The 21315-nt window shown below is 47.3% G+C and overlaps 2 protein-coding genes across 2 annotated transcripts; both read right to left on the bottom strand.

The window, feature by feature from the left end:
• Positions 1-1325: 1325 nt before the first annotated feature.
• Positions 1326-13235, bottom strand: LOC306741406 (bromodomain-containing protein 1-like; the record flags this gene model as incomplete). The annotated part of the gene is made up of 11 exons (XM_079223687.1): positions 1326-2426; positions 4911-5071; positions 5371-5465; positions 6234-6364; positions 7906-8035; positions 8129-8920; positions 9043-9355; positions 9569-9697; positions 10120-10248; positions 11311-11467; positions 11881-13235. The coding sequence occupies 11 exons, from the start codon at positions 13233-13235 to the stop codon at positions 2237-2239; spliced, it is 3582 nt and encodes a 1193-aa protein (XP_079079813.1). The 3' UTR covers positions 1326-2236.
• A 2927-nt stretch (positions 13236-16162) lies between these two features.
• On the bottom strand, positions 16163-20619 carry ftsj1 (FtsJ RNA 2'-O-methyltransferase 1). Its single transcript, XM_079223695.1, has 11 exons — positions 20584-20619; positions 19885-20019; positions 19159-19228; positions 18959-19070; positions 18513-18591; positions 18362-18414; positions 18241-18294; positions 18045-18147; positions 17684-17767; positions 17259-17362; positions 16163-16684 (listed from the first exon to the last, which is right to left on the bottom strand). Exons 2-11 carry the CDS (start codon positions 20003-20005, stop codon positions 16520-16522), a joined length of 945 nt encoding a protein of 314 aa, XP_079079821.1. The 5' UTR covers positions 20006-20019; positions 20584-20619; the 3' UTR covers positions 16163-16519.
• Between the last annotated feature and the right edge of the window lie 696 nt (positions 20620-21315).

The following is a 21315-nucleotide window of genomic DNA, read 5'->3' as shown; positions in this document are numbered from 1 at the left end:
TGAACGCAGGACACGCCTCTCTGGTTTGTAAACAATAGCCAGGTGTTAAAGCCGGAAAATTCAAACCAACATTGAGGAATTAAAGGTGAATTATTGTTATTATATTTGTTCTTCAAGTTAAACAATTGGAGTTGTGAACGGAGATATTAGCCGTAGATTTCTTTTTTTCTTTGGACCCGGCTGTTTATTTTCTGCTATGAAGTTGGGCATTTAAACATTGGTGTCTATGGGGAGTGACTCGCTTTTTGGAGCCTCAAGGGGCCATTTGAGGAACTGCGGTTATCCTGTTGGGGAAGAACATGTCACTGCACTGTTTCCTCCTCATTTCTGCATCGTCAGCTGTTTCACAGGCAGAACGATGGCGCCACCTTGTGGCCATTTTGTCACATGTTCACTTAGAAAATTATTTTTAATTGTGTTTCTTTTCATTTTTATTTATACCAGATCCTTTTTTGATTTATTAGTGCATGTGATACGAAGTATTTTATAATTACACCTTCAAATTACCGAAACATTAAAAAAGATTACAAAATGAAATTAAACTATAAAAATGTAAAGCACAGATGAAAAAAGATAATAAGTGTAAAAAATAAATTACAAAATTTAAAAACATTATACAAATATTGCAAATAGAAACAAACCCAATTAAAAAAATATATACGAGTGTACAATTTAAAATAAAAGCACGACACGTCGAATCAGTGATTCAATAACATATTTTAATTTTTCAGTGTTTTAGTATAAAAATCCCACCGGCCTGCTGTCGGCTGGTTTCGCTCCCGTTGGCTATAACTGTGGTTTTTCCCAGAGAATCAGCTAAAGTACCAAATCTATTTACACACAACATCCACATCCAGAGGGCCAAACAAAACAGGAAGTCTACCCATTGCTACCCTGCCAAAATAAAACACCAAACACTATCACTTCACCTCTCAGATTTAATGCTAAAATCCCCCAAAATAAAAAATAAAAAACCAGAAGAAGAGGAGGGGCCTCTACATATGGCTCCCTGTGTGCCCGTAGTATTCTCTTACAATACTCTCTCTATAAAGTAATGCATAAACATGTTCTGCTTTACAATAAATTAGTACAGGCACGGTCTCTTTCCTCCTACAGCCGACTGTAGCTCCGTTCAAGTGGAAAAGATGATTCTGTGACGACACACAGACTCACATTCGTCACAGCACACAAATTAAAAAGGCTGAAAACCTGAAAAACAATGAAACTGTAAAAAAAAAAAAAAAAAAAAAAAAAAAAAAAACCACTTGTGGGCAGCAGATTCTTTTTTTTTGGTTTCGGTGTGAATGATGCACTTTAGGCATTTTAAACTTTGAGAGCATCTATATAGATTTTATATAAATATGTACAAACGAAAAAAGAAAAAGTCCAGTAAAAACATTCAGGTAAAAAAAGAAAGAAAAAAAAAAAAGACACACAAAAACAATTAATGCCAAAGAATTGAAGCTTGAGAACTCAATAACTTACAAAAAAAACCGTTGGAGCTGAGATATAAAATAAAGACGGTATTACAGTATGCATGTTTGTTTTCTCCGTGGAGAGATAGCACCAGCAGAAACACCTCCGACCGTATAAATATCTGAACACCAGGTACCAAAACAAACTGAGGGAGTGAATAAATTAGTGTCAGGCCTTGTACAGGATATTTACAGGAGCTGCTGCAGTCACACACACACACAATCTCACTCACACACTCTCACACACACACACTCTTTCTCTCTGATGGACACTTTCATGGCAGTGAGATTGTTGCAGCAGTCTTGCAGCACATTTTTAAAGGAGGTCAGAGGTCAAATCCGACACATTCAACAGGTTGAGACCTGTGATTTTTCAGTTCTCACAGCCCAGGTTTTTTTTTTTCTCTCTCTCTCTCTCTCTCTCTCAACCTTTTCCTCGCTAACTGAGTCGTTGTCGTTGCATAGCTCTTTGACAAAAACATGATGGACGTCACCAGCTACAGTATTTTGGACGTGGGGAAGTGGTAGACATGATGTGTGTGTGTGTGTGTGTGTGTGTGTGTGTGTGTGTGTGTGTGTGTGTGGGGTTTTTTTTGCGTATGAGGCAGAAACTGAGCGTCTCCGCTTGTGACTGTGTTCAAAACAGAAGGCTGAAAGAGAGAGGGGTGACTCCAGAGGTGGTGGGGTGTGTGTGTGAGTGTGTGTATGTATGGGTTGATGTGTGTGTGTGTGTGTTTGTGTGTGTGTGTGTGTGTGGGGGTTCAGTCCGAGGCGGCGAGGCCGGCGCTCTGCTCCGGCTCGCCGCCGCCGCGGCTCCGGTGGTTCAAGGCTCGCTCGAAGGCGAGCCGCACAGCTTTTCGGATGCAGGAGGGACGAGCCTCCGCCAGCTTGATTTTGTCGAGCGCCCGGTTGACCCCGCAGGGAGCCATCTTGGATCTAGGAAGCCATTGCCTGAGGAGAGAGCGGACAGGAGGTCAGCGCTGAAAGACTCATTCAACATTCAGAGGAAAACACGTCGTCTTAAACTCGCTTTTGCTTTGGGACAACATTCGCGACACAGCGCTGGTTAAAGACGTTAAAGAAAGCATGAATCAAACTGGCTACTGGTGCTGTAGTAGCGCTGGAAGCGGCAGTCGTCCAGACACAGTTCCTGAAGTCGGTGAAATTCACCGAGCAGTGTGAGCCTACGGATAATATTATGAACCCAGACACGAGGGCGTTTGATGTCCTGGGATTTCCACAACAAGTATAAAGCAGAAAGAGGATTTATTTTCATGATGATGGTGGAAATGAAAACTGTTTGCACAGAGATAAGCCCCGCCCCCTCTCCGGCGCGTCCAGCTCGAATGACGCGACTATGTACCGAAATACAAACAGTTCAGTTTGTCAGGTGCAACATTTATGACGGTGTTGGTCAGTTTGTCACATTTTGCTGCAATAAAAATGATTGAAGTGAGATGAACAGACTGAAAACTTTATCTTCTTAGATGAAATATGTTGACAAAGTTTTCCTTTGGGGACAATCTACAGTTGAAAAAAGGTAATACATCGCAATACTCAATATATCGAAGTATCGCGTCAATATCGTATCGGGACCTAAGTATCGTGATAATATCGTATCGGGGCTTAAGTATCGTGATAATATCGTATCGGGACCTAAGTATCGTGATAATATCGTATCGGGGCTTAAGTATCGTGATAATGTCGCATCATGGGACCTAAGTATCGTGATAATATTGTATCGGGGCTTAAGTATCGTGATAATATCGTATCGGGGCTTAAGTATCGTGATAATATCGTATCGGGACCTAAGTATCGTGATAATATCGTATCGGGGCTTAAGTATCGTGATAATGTCGCATCGTGGGACCTAAGTATCGTGATAATATCGTATCGGGACCTAGGTATCGTGATAATATCGTATCGGGGCCTAAGTATCGTGATAATATCGTATCGGGGCTTAAGTATCGTGATAATGTTGCATCGTGGGACCTAAGTATCGTGATAATATTGCATCGGGGCTTAAGTATCGTGATAATATCGTATCGGGGCTTAAGTATCGTGATAATATCGTATCGGGACCTAAGTATCGTGATAATATCGTATCGGGGCTTAAGTATCGTGATAATGTCGCATCGTGGGACCTAAGTATCGTGATAATATCGTATCGGGACCTAGGTATCGTGATAATATCGTATCGGGACCTAAGTATCGTGATAATATCGTATCGGGGCTTAAGTATCGTGATAATATCGTATCGGGGCTTAAGTATCGTGATAATGTCGCATCGTGGGACCTAAGTATCGTGATAATATCGTATCGGGACCTAGGTACCGTGATAATATCGTATCGGGGCTTAAGTATCGTGATAATATCGTATCGGGACCTAGGTATCGTGATAATATCGTATCGGGGCTTAAGTATCGTGATAATATCGTATCGGGACCTAAGTATCGTGATAATATCGTATCGGGGCTTAAGTATCGTGATAATATCGTATCGGGGCTTAAGTATCGTGATAATATCGTATCGGGGCTTAAGTATCGTGATAATATCGTATCGGGGCTTAAGTATCGTGATAATATCGTATCGGGGCTTAAGTATCGTGATAATGTCGCATCGTGGGACCTAAGTATCGTGATAATATCGTATCGGGACCTAGGTATCGTGATAATATCGTATCGGGACCTAGGTATCGTGATAATATCGTATCGGGACCTAGGTATCGTGATAATATCGTATCGGGACCTAAGTACGTGATAATATCGTATCGGGGCTTAAGTATCGTGACAATATCGTATCGGGACCTAGGTACCGTGATAATATCGTATCGGGACCTAAGTATCGTGATAATATTGTATCGGGGCTTAAGTATTGTGATAATATCGTATCGGGACCTAGGTATCGTGATAATATCGTACCGGGGCTGAAGTATCGTGATAATATCGTATCGGGACCTAGATATCGTGATAATATCGTATCGGGACCTAAGTATCGTGATAATATCGTATCGGGACCTAAGTATCGTGATAATATCGCATCGGGGCTTAAGTATCGTGACAATATCGTATCGGGACCTAGGTATCGTGATAATATTGTATCGGGGCTTAAGTATCGTGATAATATTGTATCGGGACCTAAGTATCGTGATAATATCGTATCGGGACCTAAGTATCGTGATAATATCGTTCCAGAAATATCTCTTGGTGATTATCTTTGGTTTCCCAGATCGAAAAAAACAAACATGTGGAGCGTCAAAGACGTTTGGGTGTTTCCTTGAAAGCAACCAGCTTGATATCTTCGGACAGTCATACTTCTACCAGAAGCTCTAGGAAGAGCTGACTCATTAAAACTCATTAACCAGCTGCCAGACTTTGAATGCAAGGTAGTCGTTTCGTCTACTTTAGTGGTTCCGTGAGTCGGTGAGTTCCTCACCAGCTGCGCTTGCTGTCGAAGAAGTGGACGAGGAAGAGTTTCTCTGCGGACCTGAACTGCATCCGCTCTCCGGCTCTGAGGACGTCCAGCGGCGGCGGCGACCGGGGAAGCTCCGCCCCGTTGTGCTGACCCCCCGTCCTCCGCGCTTTGGGGTCCACGATCTGCGCCGGCCACAAAAAAAACAAAAGAAGAGCGAGATGAAGCCGCCGCCTCACAGTCAACACGGTGCGGAGGACTTCCTGCCGGCGGCGGCGGCGGCCGCACCGAGGAAGCCGCCGCACTCAAAAAAACAGACACACACATGCACGGCCGAGTCGAGCCGGAGACGCTCTGAGCGAAAGCGGCCGAGCACAAATCACGAGCTACGGCACGCACGATGGCAGAGGGGGCTGATGGGTAATGAGACACAGAGTGGTGGTGGTGGGGGTTGGTGGGTGTGGGGGTTGCAACACTCACTCACCAGGGCGGGGTAGGAGGGATATCCACTACATTTAGCCCAAACTAGTTTAAGAGGCTCCAGAACAAATGGAGGAGCGGCGGAGGGCTTCCACACCTCTACAGGAACAACGATAAGCAGGTTATGAGGTATTCAATGCAAACAGACACAGACACACACACACACACACACAGGTTTTAAAGATTGCCTTTAAAAAGAAACACACTTGATGAGGCACCGGGAGCACAATGGGAATTTAGGATTATACAAAGAGGACAGGAGGACTTGTTTCTTTTCAGGGTTTGTGTGAAGGCAATAAAGTGTTCCATGGATATGAGACATGAGTTCACATATGATTACAATCCCTCCTGGTCGAGGTGGAGCTCCGTTCTCTCGTGGACTTCATTAAACTTCCAATCACACACGGATGCTTCAAGCTTGTGGATTTCGTAGATATGAATCAGGGCTCCCTGTATTTTTGAATGAATAAAGTGTGTATTTTGTACTTCTACCTGTTATGATCTGCCCGTCGGCTCGAAGACAAACATGTTGGATATTGTTTTGCCAATCCACTGAATCCACTCACAAAATAACGGACATCCCTTCCCTTCCACCGCGCCCCTCACAGGTTTCCTGTTCCACTTCCTGTTTCACGGCTGAAACCCCGCCCCCTCGTTTCAAGGTTTTACTTCTACCTCACCGTTCTTTGGGTTGACGCAGAAATACAAAAAACACCAATAATGTTTTCCTCACACATGAACAGCTTTAGACTTTTTTTAATGCGTTTTGGTTTGCGCGCCGTGCGGCGTCATGCGGCGTCATGCGGCGTCATGCGGCGTCATGCGGCGTCATCACGCACGTCCATCAGGTGGCGCCGCTCTGCTCACCTGACGAGATCTTGGCCGCTTTGGCGAACTCTCCGTTCTCGACGCAGGTCACCAGGCCGCTCTTGTCGTCCACGGTGCTCCGCCGAGCCGCCGGCGACCGGCCTTTACCGCTTTTAGAGACGATGACGGTGCTGAAAGAGACGAGGGGAGAGCGGCATGAGGAACACGCCTTCTTGTTGTTGTTGTTGTTGTTGTTGATTCTCTTTGCTTTTCACATTAATCACAGGATAACGTTTAGATTAAATGATGGTGGAAGATGACGTCTTGCTTATGATGAGTCGTTCCATTTAACCCTTTGGCTTCCTGTTTTCCGAATGGTTAATATACCCAGACTAAATTCAGATTATCTCCTGAACCAAAAGGTCTATTTGAATAATTTAGTATAATATACAGAAAACACTTGGGAACATAGATAATAACTTTATATGTGTGTTACTGGTATATTGGTTTATAATGGTGCATAGAAAAGGAAAAAATATATATATATTTTCCAAAAATTAATAATTAAAATGTTCTTATCGTACATATATTTGCTATATTTTAATTTAAGTTAAGTATTTTTAATAATTAAACAACCTTTTGTTGTCGTTATCACATAATATTTTGCACGCCACGCTCAACAATCCTTCAATCCTCACGATGGCTCAAAATACTTTGATTATTGTTGGTCGGATTCTTGTTTTCGGAGTCCGGGACCTTTGACTCCGCCCCCTCACCGGGTCCAGTTGACCGATTGGTCTGGCCGTGACAGAACCCGCCCTCTCTGCGGGGAAGTAATCAACCTTTACTCTACGCTGCGTTATTCTCTGAAACGCCAGAGGACGTACGAACAAAACAATGAACTGTGAGGAATCAAACAGACAGCGAGTGTAACTCATGTCTCATATTCATGGACCGCTTTAGTAGCTTTATACAAACCCTGTAAAGAAACTAGTCAAGTATTAAAAGCATTATGAAGAAACAAAGATTGAATATCTTGTAAACTATTCGATTTGGCTGCAAAATGTTTACTCAAATAAATATAAGACTTCCTGTCTCTAAAGCGATTAAAAGTGATCCTCAGACGTGTAAATAATGTTTCTATCAGTGAAATTTTTGTGGCGGTGACGTGATCGCCCTGTTATTACGTCATTTTATAAACTTCACAACTAATCAATGGGCGGCGGGGGCGGGGCTAACGCCGTTGTCTTACCGATAGAACCCCTCATTGTTTTTTAGCGCCTCCGCTCTTAAAACCCCGGCGTCACCAGAGGCTACGCATCATGTCGACGCTGGTCGGGTTCAGACGGATACGCTGGTCCCTGATTGGTTCAGAGTGAGCCACTCGTTCGCAGCCGCCTTTTTCTAGCTAAATTTACGAGAGGGGTTTTAAAACTCTTCTCTTTTGGACTCACTATGAATCCACACAGAAAGAGACGACATGTGTTCTTATATTGGATACATGTAGAAGAACCACATACATTAACCTCATTGGGTCCAGATCGAACCTTCCAGTAAAGAGCAGCGCGTTACAGATGTAATTCCCATCATGCAACTGTGCTCTCAAAGCTCAGCTACTAACTGGGTCAGCAGAACGTTCTCATGGCGGAACGGTTCAAACTGGAATGAACAGATTTATTTGGGGGGTTTTAAACGCGTCATCGGGGCTCTGGATGTTTCCTCCTCGCCTCACCTCGTGCCGCAGAGGACGCTTCCGCTGGAGGAGATGCTCGACTCCGAGGCACAGCGGCGGCGAGGCTCCAGCAGGCGGGGAGACGGTGCGAGTTCCTCCTCTTCCTCCACCACGAAACCGTTGGCTATTCCTGCAGAGAGAGGAGAAACAAACACGCGTCACAGCGCCGTCTAGGGTTCGTATTCGAATCGTTTCTTCAGCGTTTCAGTCGACGGGACCTCACCCGTGCCGAGGCGTTTTATCGGCGACTCCTCGTCCTCCTCCTCGCCGTCCGCGCTGCTGCTTCGCCGCCTTTTCTTCGGCAGGAGGAGCGTCTCCAGCCGGGGGATCACCACCGACAGGAAGGTTTTGGCGCCCAGGGACGACGGGGACGGCGGCGGCGGCGGCGGCGCGGCGGACGCCTCGTGGCTCTTCAGCGGTTTCTGGGGGCTGGCGCTCTTGGACTTACGGAAGAGGACGTTGTTCCGCCGGTTGCGCCCGCCGGAGGCGTCGGCGTGGACGCAGCCGTTGGGGAGCGGCGGGTCCGGGGCGTGCCCGTTGGGGGCGCCCGCGGGCACTGAGGTAGGCGTGTCGGCGGCGAGCTGCGAGGGAGAGCGGTCCGCGCTGGGCTTGGCGGCCTTCGGGAAGGGCGGCGGCTCCGAGTCGCCGGGCGAGGTGTCGATCCGCGACAGCGAGGTCAAGAGCTCTAATATTTGCGGGGACAGAGGCGTCTCCTCCCGCGGCGCGCAGGGCTCCGCCGGAGGCTCGGGGAGCGGTTTGTCCTCGGCCTCCGGCGGGGTCGGGGTCGCGCTGCGCTCCGGCGGCGGCGGCGGGGGCGCGGGCCGCTTCCGGAGCGTCTTCTTCAGGCTCATCTCGCTGCGGACCTCCGTGATGGTCTTCTTGAGCAGCTTGAGCCTCTTGCTGCGCGACGGGCTGTGCTTCATGGCCGTGCTCAGGTCCAGCTTGTCCAGCAGCTCCCTCAGCTGCTCCTCCAGAGGGGTCAGCTGGCGGTAGGCGGGGCTTAGCAGCCGGTCCACTGGGGGAGACGGGCGATCACATGACATCGTCACAGTGGGATCTCTAGCATTTTTACAGAATACTCACACGTCCAACACCGTCTGTCGTGGATTAGACTCTCTTGATGATCAGTGGACTCACCGTCCTCCCAGGAGAATGGTGGCGGCGTCTCCGGCTTCGGGGTCTCGGGCAGATGCAGCCCGCTGGGGAAGTCGAAGCCGATCCTCTCGGCTTCCCGGCGGGCCCTGCGGATGATGGCCCCTCCGTGGTCCTGCATCCGCTGGGCGGCCCGCCAGAAGAACGTGTCCTTGGCGTTGTACTTCATGCAGTTGAAGATGATGAGGTCGAAGTCGGCCTCGAACTCCTCCAGGCTCCTGTACTCGTGGCCGTCGATGCGCTTCCTCATGGTGGAGAAGTCCATGGGGTCCTTGATGTGGTCCAGGTAGTCGGGAACCTGCGAGACACGGAGGGGGGACGCGTTAGCCGACCCTCGCTAGTTTCACCTTTACAGGACACCATACAGGAAGTGATGCGTTGGTGGTAACAGTAGAGAAAAGACTGATGAAAAGGTAAATGACACACTGGGTTTCACTAGAGCATTCAGTAGTCTGTAAAGACTTTTTTTAGGTTTCCCGCCGAACAGACGAACGATAAAATGGCGGCGCACCTCGTTGGCGCTGACGGGCTGAGCGAAGATGGTGTACTGGTCCTTCTCCTGCAGCTGACTGAGCACGGCCCGCAGCAGGATGTTGAACGGGGTCAGCTGGACCTCCAACGCCGACTGCTGCAGCCTCATCTGACGGGACGCACGCACGCACGCACGCACGCACACACACACACACACACACACACACACACACACACACACACACACACACACACACACACACACACACACACACACACACACACACACACACACACACGAATTTGTGTTGCTTTCTTTATGTGACTCTTTTAGTCAGTGTTTAGTCCAAGAGATGCACCGATTGAAAGGCATCAACTTCACACACTCAGCTATAATAATAATAATAATAATAAATACAGTGGTTTGGATGAGGTATAAAACAGATATTGGAGTGAGAATTACGACATATGTTATCAAAGCAAATAATAAATATTCAAATATTCTTTCTTTCACTTTAAGTGTTTGGAAACAAACGCATCGTCGTCTTTATTTATTTATGATCTTTTGAGTAAACGGCGAGGCGGCTCTACCTCCTCCCTCTTCAGCTTCTCTCTCTTCCGGATGAGCTCCAGCAGCAGCCGCGCTCGCTCCAGGTCGTGGCGCAGGCGGTGCCACTCCTTCAGCTGCTCCTTCAGCGCCTGGTTCGTCTCCACGCGGTCCTGAGGAACAAAAGCACGCAGGCGCTGGATCAAGGGGGGCGGAGCTAAGAAGAGCGACGCTGAGTGAGTGAGTGAGTGAGCGAGCAAGCAAGTGAGGGAGTGAGGGAGTGAGCAAGCGAGTGAGTGAGCGAGTGAGCAAGCGAGTGAGCAAGCGAGTGAGTGAGTGAGCAAGCGAGTGAGCAAGCGAGTGAGTGAGTGAGCAAGCGAGTGAGCAAGCGAGTGAGTGAGTGAGCAAGCGAGTGAGTGAGTGAGTGAGCAAGCGAGTGAGTGAGTGAGTGAGCAAGCGAGTGAGCGAGTGAGCAAGCGAGTGAGCAAGCGAGTGAGTGAGTGAGCAAGCGAGTGAGCAAGCGAGTGAGTGAGTGAGCAAGCGAGTGAGTGAGTGAGCAAGCGAGTGAGTGAGTGAGTGAGCAAGCGAGTGAGTGAGCAAGCGAGTGAGTGAGTGAGCAAGCGAGTGAGTGAGTGAGTGAGCAAGCGAGTGAGCAAGCGAGTGAGTGAGTGAGCAAGCGAGTGAGTGAGTGAGCAAGCGAGTGAGTGAGCAAGCGAGTGAGCGAGTGAGTGAGCAAGCGAGCGAGCGAGTGAGCAAGTGAGTGAGTGAGCAAGTGAGTGAGCAAGTGAGTGAGCGAGCGAGCGAGTGAGCAAGTGAGTAAGCGAGTGAGTGAGCGAGCACATGATTCATACACATTCTGACCAGTGGATTTCATGACTTTAAACCAAATGTCCATGACCAGTGAAACTAGTGAAATCTGGGTGTAAACAGTAAAAAGTGAGTAAATGTAGCATTTAAACTAACAATGAGAATACAAAGCATACAGTAAACCTTAAATGACACAAATGAATGAGACAATAGTTTGATTAAAAGAATAAACATTTATATAGATGCCTGTATGTATGCCTATAAGATATTATAGATAAGATATTTTGAGTCTTTCTTTTAAAAGCATATTCATTATTTCAAACTCAGCGTAAATGAACGACATGAACACATGAATATAACACATTTACATGACTTTTACAGGTGTTCCATGACCATAAGAACCCAGTGAGTGAGTGAGTGTCACTGACCATCTGCTTGACTTTGGGCGGCTGCGGGTTGGCCTGCAGCCGGCGGATCAGCGGCACGTTGTTCCTCGACTGCCTCTTCTGCACCCAGTAGCTGAGCACCCGCTCCACGAACACCCGCTTCCTCTGGACCGCCACCTGGTTCAGGATGGTGTCGAAGCTGACCCGCGTGAGGGGGCGACAGAGGGAGGCGTTAATCAATTAATAATCAACGCGTCATTTCAGAGCGATTCAACCCGAGCAGGAACAACGCTTCTGTTTTTGGTCCGACTGCTCGTGCCGCTTGACCCGTTACAGACGTGAACCTGGAGAGTACAACGTAGTCATGACCAAAAGAAGACCCGGGTCATAATTACACTTTATGTTAAGTCACTCAACTTATTAAATGGTCATGGTTTTCTTACCTAAACCAGACGGGTCTTTACTAATGTTCCAAATCTGTGGACCTGAACAGAAACGGGAAACCTTACTGAGCTGCACAACACGGATACTTCCGGTCTCAATGACCAGGAACGGAGTGGACCTGCGTGAGAAAACACGATGCATTCTGGGAGCCCGGTTCTGCCTGCCTACCTTGACGCGGTGATACTAGGCCCAGAGTTGGAGGGGGTTTCGGGCTCCGGCTCCGGCTCGCCTCTTTTACTCTTCTTCTTCGCCCAGCCCTTGGCCCGGGACTTGCCCCTCTTGTCGGCCCTCTTGTGGCAGACTCCGTTCTTGGCGTGCGGCTCGTCGTAGACGCCGAGCGGCCGGCGGTCGCAGCCCTGCGGCGTGTGGCCGCAGCAGTAGGCCGTCTTCTTCACGGAGAAGGAGCCGCCGGACGACGACGACGTCACCTCCTTGACGGGCTCCATCTTCATGTAAAGGCCGGCGCGCTGGGCGCAGCTGACGTGGAAGGCGGCGTAGCAGTTGATCCGGTCGCACTGGATGCACGCGCCCACGCCCTTCTCTTTGCACAGATAGCACGTGAGCTTCCAGCGCGCCGGCGGGATGTTGCGCACGCCGTCGATGGGCTCGATGAACACCGTGTCGGAGAAGCCCACCTCGGGCACCCACAGGGCGCACGCCACGTGGCCCCAGCGCTCGTCGTCCGTCTTCTTCAGGGCGCCGCCTCGGTTGGGGCAGAAGACGCACTCGGCGGGCCGCGACGGACACTGCAGGCAGTGGCGGCACAGCCACTGGCCCTCGGGGATGTGCGGCACGCCGTAGCACTCCTGGTGCACGGCGATGTTGCAGGCGTCGCAGAAGAGGATGACGTTGCTGTCGGCGCCGTCGCCGTCCATGCAGACGCAGCACACGGCGTCCTCGTCCACCAGCGAGCGCAGGTCGCTCTGGCCCCGCGTGGCCGCGTGCGACTCCTTCTCGAAGCGGTCCATGAGGAACTCGAACAGGTTGAACGACACCTGGCTGACGCCCTCGCTCTTCCGCTTCTCGTTGATGAGCTCCAGCCAGGCGTAGTCCTCCTCGTCCATGTCGTACTCCACCTCCTCGTCCAACTCCTCCGCCGTCCTTTCCGTGTATTTGTAATACGCCGCCGGCCTCTTGGGCACCACCGGCAGGTTGTACTCGACCGTCCTGACCTTGGGCTCCGGCAGGCCGCCGGTGCCGGCGTGCGTGGTGGCCATGAGCGCGGCGTTCTTCTTCTGCTGGTTGTTCTTGAGGCGCACGGAGCGCACCAGGACCTGCTGGGGCTTCTCGTTGTTCTCCTTGTTGCTGTTGCACTCCGTGATCTCCTGCGCCGTGGGGTCGTCGTCGCCGATGACGTCCAGCCGGTCGTAGATGCTGAGCCGGTGGACGCGGCCGTCCACCTCCAGCTCCACGATCCGCTGGGCCTGCGCGTACGTCAGCGTCTCCCGGTTGGCCGACGGCTTGATGGGCGACGAATCCCTCTTCAGCACCGCGGGTCGGTGGTGCCGAATCTTCTTCTTCATCTTGGAGCCGTAAAGACCCTGAAAAAAAACAGACGGGTGAAACGACAGCGTCAAATACTCAGATGCCTGTTTTTTTTAAGTAGTAATTACGCCTAAAGCAGCGAGCGGAGCGCCGCGTGTGTTGCAGCTAACGGGACCGGCAGCAATGATTAACGGCCTGGAGCCTCGGCGGGGCCTCCAGGAGCGATCATGGCCGCTCATGTGTTTACGCAAGGACGTCTTCACCTCCCATCACGGAGGAGCAGAGAAAGATGTGAAGACGGAAAGTCATTTTAGTTCAAACTATCAACTTCCTGTCACATGACAGACACGCCTCTTTTCACCACACACGGGCTGGTTATTGTTTGACCTGTGTGCCACTATGATACCCGAGTTTAGGCACTGAGTCCCAATTATTGAGCGTTCAATCATTTTCCTCGCATAGCAAAATGTACTAAACGATTATCGGCAAAATGACAACCGCGTTTATTTTTGATCGACATTGAGATCACGATTATTCGTTGATTTTAAGGACGGAATATTTTCATTGCAGTCTAACATGAGGCAACACTTCCTACAAGCTAACATTTAGAAAAGTGGAACAAAACGTTCTGCCCTAATTTTAAATCAACAGCACTTCTTTCACATGGTGAATGGTTCTAGATCCGGAGGCGCTTCATTTATTGTGCAGCGGCTTCTCTGTGATTCTTAATAGCGTGGCTCTAACATGTATTAGTGCTAAATAGAAAGCCTAGATTGTATTAAGTTTTAAAGCGTTACCTGAATTAAATCAGACATTATTCCATCAAAGAACGCCAACAAGACGAAGTCCCAAACTGTTTTTATTTATTTGTCCACAGACATTTAGAAGTATTCAAAAAGTATTGAGGTTTAAAACAGAGCTCTTAACAAACAAAGTTATTCTCATGGATTGATCATTAGATTCGTAACAAGTGTTGGAAAAACTGTTGTAGTTCACGGCAGTGTGTTAAATATCAATAACGTGTTGAATCAAGTACCAAAATCATAAAACTTGACAAGCCAGACGTATCGAATGTTTGTCATATCGGCTTACCAGTTCATCTGAAACTATAAGAAGATTAACAGCTATTATCCATACAATATGCATTTCATAAATCGTTGCACTGCCACCACTACTTGTACCACAATCCTGTACTTTGTGTACCTGTGTGTTTACGTGCATGTCCTTCTTTAAAGGTGTTTGTGCACCTGTATGTCCTGTGCATGTGTTTACCAACAGCTGAGGAAAACAAACCTTCCTTTCCTTCATTGTCAACAGAATTATACTCCATAAATACACAAAAGCTTCTGAAACAGGCTAGAGGATTTTACCTTTTTGTTATATATTCTGATGCTTGTACTTCTAAGCGAGGTGTTGCATGCAGGGCTTTCTATTGTAACCGTGTTGTTGCCACTCTGCCGGTCTTTAAATACAGAGTACTTCCTCCACCACAGTGTAATAATACAAGTTATTTCCAACTCTGCTCTGTTGTGCAACCAGCACAGAAACCCCGCCCCCCCGCTGGCGGCTCTGCAGCCTTCATTTACCCACAACCCCCCACCTCCACGGCGGCTGTCAGCTCCGCGAGCTCGGCCTGGAGCCGCCGGTTGTTGCTGCAGCTCGTTCGGTTGAATGGAGGGGTGTGCGTGCGCGTGCCGGTGCGCGTGCCCACTGACGTTAGCTCCTCTCAACTGATTCGCGATATTTTTTGCCGTGAATCGAGCCAGCTTTATAAAAAGATGACCCGGCCTCCCCGCCCGCCGCCCTCCGCGAGGGGAGGCGGCCCCTCCGGTGTCTGCCTAGCCGCATTAGGACACTCCGTTCCCAGCCCGGGCTCAGCGTTAGCCCCGGTTGTGTTACAGTGAAGTGAAGGGGGAGGAAAGATGGCGACCAGCACAACATAGAAGCTGCCTCTGAAGGGGAAAGGAGGCTCTCCCGCACGCCAGCGAGGACCCCGGTCCCGGTGTGAACCGGTCCGGGCTGCGAGGGGCCGACGTTAAAGAGGCGCGGGCGGCGCGGGGCTGAACTTACCCGGGTATTTTCACAAATTCGGCGTGTAGAAACAGCAGCAATGGCGGCGGCGCGGCCTGCGGAGCGGAGCGGCAGTTAAATCCACATTCGGTCCGCTCTTCCAAACGGCCGCGGCTCGCGCTTAACCGAGTGAAAACCTGCGCGTGACCGTCACGGGTATCCAGGGCGACGGGAGCCGTTTTTTTTCCGGGTGTCGGTGCTTCTGATCGCGGCGGTTGCGGCTCAACGGGACCGTCTGAGAAGCGGAGCTCAGCGGCGGAGCTTCTCTTCCCCCAACAACAATGCGGTTGTGCGAGTGCGTCGTGCGTCATGACGTCACCGCGTACAGACGCAGTGAACCCGAACCTTTTTTTTTTTTTAAGATAATTTTTTTTTTTTTTGCATTATATTACATAAATGTATTTTATGTTTTTTGTGTCATTACACTATATTTGATGTTTCTGGTAATATATATTACATTACATTTGATTACATTTAATATTATATTAGGAATAATAGTTATAACGATCTGTAATGTAACTTTATACTTCTCCTGCACTACAATATTGTAATTTTTACTGTATTTGTCAGATAACAATCATCATCCTTTCCTGTCCAGGTAAATTCACATACCTCCAGATGTCTTGATGTTGAATGTTTGTGATAAACTCCTTTTTGAGATGAATAAAGTCTGTAAAAAGCCTCTTGGATCAGCTGGAAAATACATTATCACAAAGCTGAAAACAGGCTTTTTTTTTAGAAATACAAGGTTCTCACAGGACAGAGACGCTACAAACATATGATGATTTTATAGCATTGAAGTAGATTAAAAATAGACAACAGGATATGAAGGAGGTCAAAAATGCAAAATATCTTCGAGACAAAAAAACATAAAATACAAATCACGTAAACCACATTTGATAATTTGCCTCCAAGAGATGACTTTTATTTTTAAAATATAAAATGTTTACAATCCCTCAAGCCGATTGGATGGAAGTATCTGCCATAAAAAAAATGAAAACATGAAATCAGAATAGTAAAAATATCCGATTGGAATAACATCTGGTACGGTGTGGTTGGTTCACGTTAGCCTAGCTTAGCACAAAGGTGGATTAAGGAAGCCCCTGCTTCCAGTCTTCGTGCTAAGCTAAACTAAGCTAAGCACAGGACTCAAGACCGGTTTCCATCTCGTCATCAGACAGAAGATGATTATCCCAAAATGCCGGACTGTCCCTTTAACGAAAACTCTGCTTTTTCTTTTGGGTAAAATAAATCAGGTGGATCCGGCCGCCTCGTCTGGGCTCTGGTCGGGACGGCTGGGCGGAGCGTCTTCTCTGGACAGAAGGTTGTTTTTGCGCAGGTGGCAGGCCTGCTGGTAGGGGGGGCGTATCGGCGGCTGGGTGGGGGGCGTGTACCGGTACTGCTTACCAGCATCCAGCTGCAGGAGGGAGGGAGGAAGGAAGGAAGAAGTAGACGGTTTAAGTGTGACGGAAAATAAACATATTTACAAAGAACCCTTTAAAATACATATAATTCACCATGAACCCCTGAAAACACAATAATCAGCCAACTGTGTTCGGTAGTCGGATATCCATTAATTTGAGAAACAAAACCCCGCAGGGTCCAGGACTTTAAACCAAATTTCCATGACCAAACATTTTGGGAAATCTCGGTGTAAACATAAAAGTGAGAAAATGGAAAATAAACATTTATTCCCCCTTAATTCACACATAGAAGTATTTAAAATATACAAAATTGAGGCCTTTCTAATGTGCTATAAAAGTGGAGCTTTCTTCCCCTCAAAAGATATTTAATATACAACAATAAATTCACTCATCCATGAACGATCCCCTTAACATTCCAGTAAAATACCACAAATATGATTATAAATAGATAATTAATGAAATTCATCATTTTTAAAACAATCTGATTCAATAGCTCGGCAACAATAAATAAAGCATAAAAAAACGCATCTATTAAAATGATAATATTCATGTTTCTGTGAGTCGTACCTGCAGAGGATAGGTCCGGTCCGAGTCGAAGGCGCTGAGGTCTCCGCACGCCAGGAAGGGCACGATGACGCGGTTGGGACCCTCCAGCTGGTTAAAGTCCACATCTGAAGGACAGAGACCAGAATCCAGACTGAGGACCGGCACCGGTGAAACTGATCCAACACGCGACTGAAACAAGAGACTACGAGTGTACAACTTTAAAATAAGAAGTAACGCAGTCGCTTTAGCATTCACCGCTAACCCAGCATTACCACATGTGGCCACAGGGGTCGCTGTTCAGCAGGTTTCTTTGGCATCAACATGCTGAGAGGTCTTTCCCCCCAAAACTAAGATAACAAGCATGATTCTTTTTTTGCACTCCTCTATGGAACTCTTTAAATAGAGAAACTAGATCAGACATCCAGACACGGACCAGTCGTAGTTACCGTAGGAATGATCCAGCAGAGGGTTGGACATGTTGGGGACGTAGCCGTCAGGAGGACCGTAATGCTGGCACACCACGAAGGCCTCTGCACACAGACAGACAGGGAGGGAGACAGACAGACAGATAATATAATATAATATAATATAGTCATTCGTCCACAGACTTGATGCATAGTTCAGATGTTACTGAATGTGGTCAAATAGACTCAATTTAACGCTTTTTAAGGTCTCAGTTGTATATAAACGGCGTCTATAATAGCAGGTGGGCGGGGTTTGTCTCCTCATTGAGCCATGTGATTGGTCAGAAAGTCTGTGTGTGTGTGTGTGTGTGTGTGTGTGTGTGTGTGTGTGTGTGTGTCTCACCAATGCTGGAGTTCCTGCTGCTGCGAGGCTTGGCGCAGGTCACACTGCTGAAGAAGATCTTCAGCTGAGAGTACAGCAGAGTCACGTCTTTACCTCTGAAGATCTGAGGCAGGAGAGTTCAGTCTTTATGTGATACCTAATCCTGTTACATTACACACACACACACACACACACACCTGAACAAAGTCAGACTCACCTTGGCCACCAGCGTGCCTCCAGGCTTCAGGACGTGTGTGGTGATGTTCAGAGCCTGAGAGACAAAGGGGCGTCAGTGTGTCGCCGCAGAACAGAACTGAAGCGCGCGGCCGTGGACTCACCGCCAGCAGCAGCTGAGCCTGGATGTACTCGTCCACGTCGTGGAGCCCGGTTACTATGGAGACGGAACGGCAAAATGAATCCAGACGGCTGAATTACAACAATAAAAAAAAAAAAGGGAGCGTCTTAAGGAGGACGGACAGGAAGTCTCACCGTCTGGAGCGCCGTCACACACCACCAGGTCAGCCGGCTGACCCTCAAAGTGACGGATGATCTCCTGAGCCGTCGACACCTGGGAGGAAGAGGAGGAGGAGGAGGAGAAGCAGACACGGGTCACGTGACGCACCACCGCTCTTCTTCTTGGGTCTTATACGTCTTTGGAGCGGTTCTACGGGTCCTCGAGGATCCGTCTCCTCTTCAAGGACCCAAAGAACCTCCTCAACACACACACACACACACACACACACACACACACACACACACACACACACACACACACACACCCCTCAACACACACACACACACTCCTCAAACACAACCAGGACTTTGCGTCCCCTGATTTAGTTCCAGGAGCGTGAAACCAGAGTTGGAACGAAAGCAGAACCAACGACGATGCTGCTCATGTTCCGCTTGGTTACGATCCTGGTCGTCGTCCTCACCTTGGTGATGTCTCCCTGGATCTGAGTGACACCCGGCAGCGGCGCCATGGCCTGCAGGTCCACCGCCACGATCTTCACCTCCTCGGCCCCGTCGCTCTTCTCCTCCTGCCCTCTGAGCGGAGAAACACAACAATTAAATAGTTAACGCTCGGCTCATGTGAGTTTATGGGTAATAGAAAATATAAAAAAGAAGTAAAAACCTGAGTTTCCGACTGAGGACCTGACTCCAGCTGCCAGGAGCTGCACACAGATCAACGGCTCTGCTCACACCTGAGAGAGAGAAACACCTTAATACAAAGCAGACTTTTAATAAACAGAAAACTCACCTATTTTTAGGCCCTTTCCTCAAAAATGTCATCCCCAAACTAAAAAGGTATATCTCTGCAACCACTAGGGCTATTTGAATAATGTTGCTGTTATAATAAAAGGTACACATTTGAGATTGTGTACAGATGTGTAAATATCAGTCTATATGTTACTGTTAAGAGTAAATGAAGATGACACACAGAAAAAAATGAAAAGGTTTCAGGTCCGCCTATAAAAAAATCACTTTCAGGATTATTATTTCTTTGAAATGATGCAGCTGTAAGGTCCAACTCTAACCCACATCATAGCTCAATATGTGAACATTCTCTAACCCAAATCATAGCTCAATATGTGAACATTCTCTAACCCAAATCATAGCTCAATATGTGAACATTCTATAACCCAAATCATACACAATATGTGAACATTCTATAACCCAAATCATACACAATATGTGAACATTCTCTAACCCAAATCATAACTCAATATGTGAACATTCTCTAACCCAAATCATAACTCAATATGTGAACATTCTCTCTGCAAAGGTTGACTTTGATAAAGTGAAGCAGCACAAAGTGAGAGCGGGTCTAGAACAGAGAACATTCAGGTGTTGGTCTCACCTGTGAACAGGTTGAACTCGTGGTCGAGCTGCAGCAGCTTGAAGGCGCTCCTCGCTCTCCAGCCCTCCTCTTTGGCCAGGCGGTAATAAATGTCCCGCTTATCTTTGGAAGAGCGACCCATCCTGACCTCTGACCCTTTAGATGGAAACAACACACACACAGAACCAGTAAGACATCAGCAACCCTTTACTGGTTTACCTTCTCTCAGTTGAGTCACTGCAATAATACGTTGACATGTTGTGATACACAACTCTGCTGGATTAGAAGAAAACAATTCCAATTCATGTAAATTAATATTATTTATAATTGACCAACATTACGAAACACTGCAGCTTAAACTTTAAGTGGATCCAGGTGATGTCCAGATTTCGTATTAATGACCGGAATTTGGTTTATTTTTTATCAGCCGAAGTTAACAGCACATCATAATGAATCCCACATGTATTTGATCATTGTTAAGTAAACATTATTATCGTGGTGAAGACCAGCTCATCTCATTTAAACCCCTTTTAAACGGGGTTTGGCGTCGAGTGTACAAGACGCGGCCTCTTTCAGCTGCCGGAGCTTATTGTCCAACGTTAGATTAGTTTATGTCTCCAGGTTGAATAAATGAATCTTTATATAAAACAAGATGTTCGAACAATAGTGTCATATTACATTTAAACAGACAATGAGCCGCTAACAAACTGAGCCGCTTACCTCTCACGTGCCGTTCCGGTGTTGACGATGGATGGACCCCGCTGTAGCTGTCCCCCAAAGCGCCTGTTCACAATGACGGCGCCTGTGACAAACCTCAAGGCTAAAAGATCAAATACAGGCATTTATTTGTACATCAAAGTTATACTTTAGTGATGACACATTTTAATGTTTCATTTTATTTTTTCTTGGAGTAATTTCCTTTTATTCCAGGTTTCTGTCGTCTCAGTAGCGGCCACACGGTGTCGCTGCAGACACATGAAACTGCTTTGGAGAGAAATATCAATTAAAAAAGTAAAAGGACATTGTTATTGCTCTGTATAAAAAATAAATACACATGTATTTAAAACTAATACAATGTAGATGAAAAAAAAAAGTACTAATTCCCCAAAAATGCGCTTAACGCATCATGAACTAGCAGACCATATATATATATATATATATATATATATATATATATATATATATATATATATATATATATATATATATAAATACAATTTCACTGCAGGTGTTCACTAAGCAGTTTATTTGCCCAATTCATGGAGTTTAAAGGATTGTTAAATGGTATTAAATGTCCAATGACCCAATGTAGCCAAAATCTGTCAAAAAAAAAGACAATTAAATAAATACATTATATTATAAACAGTCTTAAACAAAATGTAAATTCATGTATTTATCTATTAGTGACTCACTGAATGAGTGAGGTATGGAGGAGATTATTTGAAGCTGAGG

This window comes from Taurulus bubalis (genome assembly GCF_910589615.1).
Source record: "Taurulus bubalis genome assembly, chromosome: 9".
In the NCBI taxonomy this organism is placed as follows: Eukaryota; Metazoa; Chordata; class Actinopteri; order Perciformes; family Cottidae; genus Taurulus; species Taurulus bubalis.
This window is presented reverse-complemented; position numbering and strand designations above follow the sequence as displayed.

What these genes read in the sequence shown, in the direction of transcription:
- ftsj1 (XM_079223695.1), bottom strand. Translation starts at nt 20,005, where the DNA reads ATGGGTCGCTCTTCCAAAGATAAGCGGGACATTTATTACCGCCTGGCC. An exon ending in GTGTGACGGCGCTCCAGACG is followed by an intron (nt 18,415 to 18,512) that starts GTGAGACTTCCT and finishes CCGTCTCCATAG; the next exon opens with TAACCGGGCTCCACGACGTG. An exon ending in AGGCTCAGCTGCTGCTGGCG is followed by an intron (nt 18,295 to 18,361) that starts GTGAGTCCACGG and finishes TTTGTCTCTCAG; the next exon opens with GCTCTGAACATCACCACACA.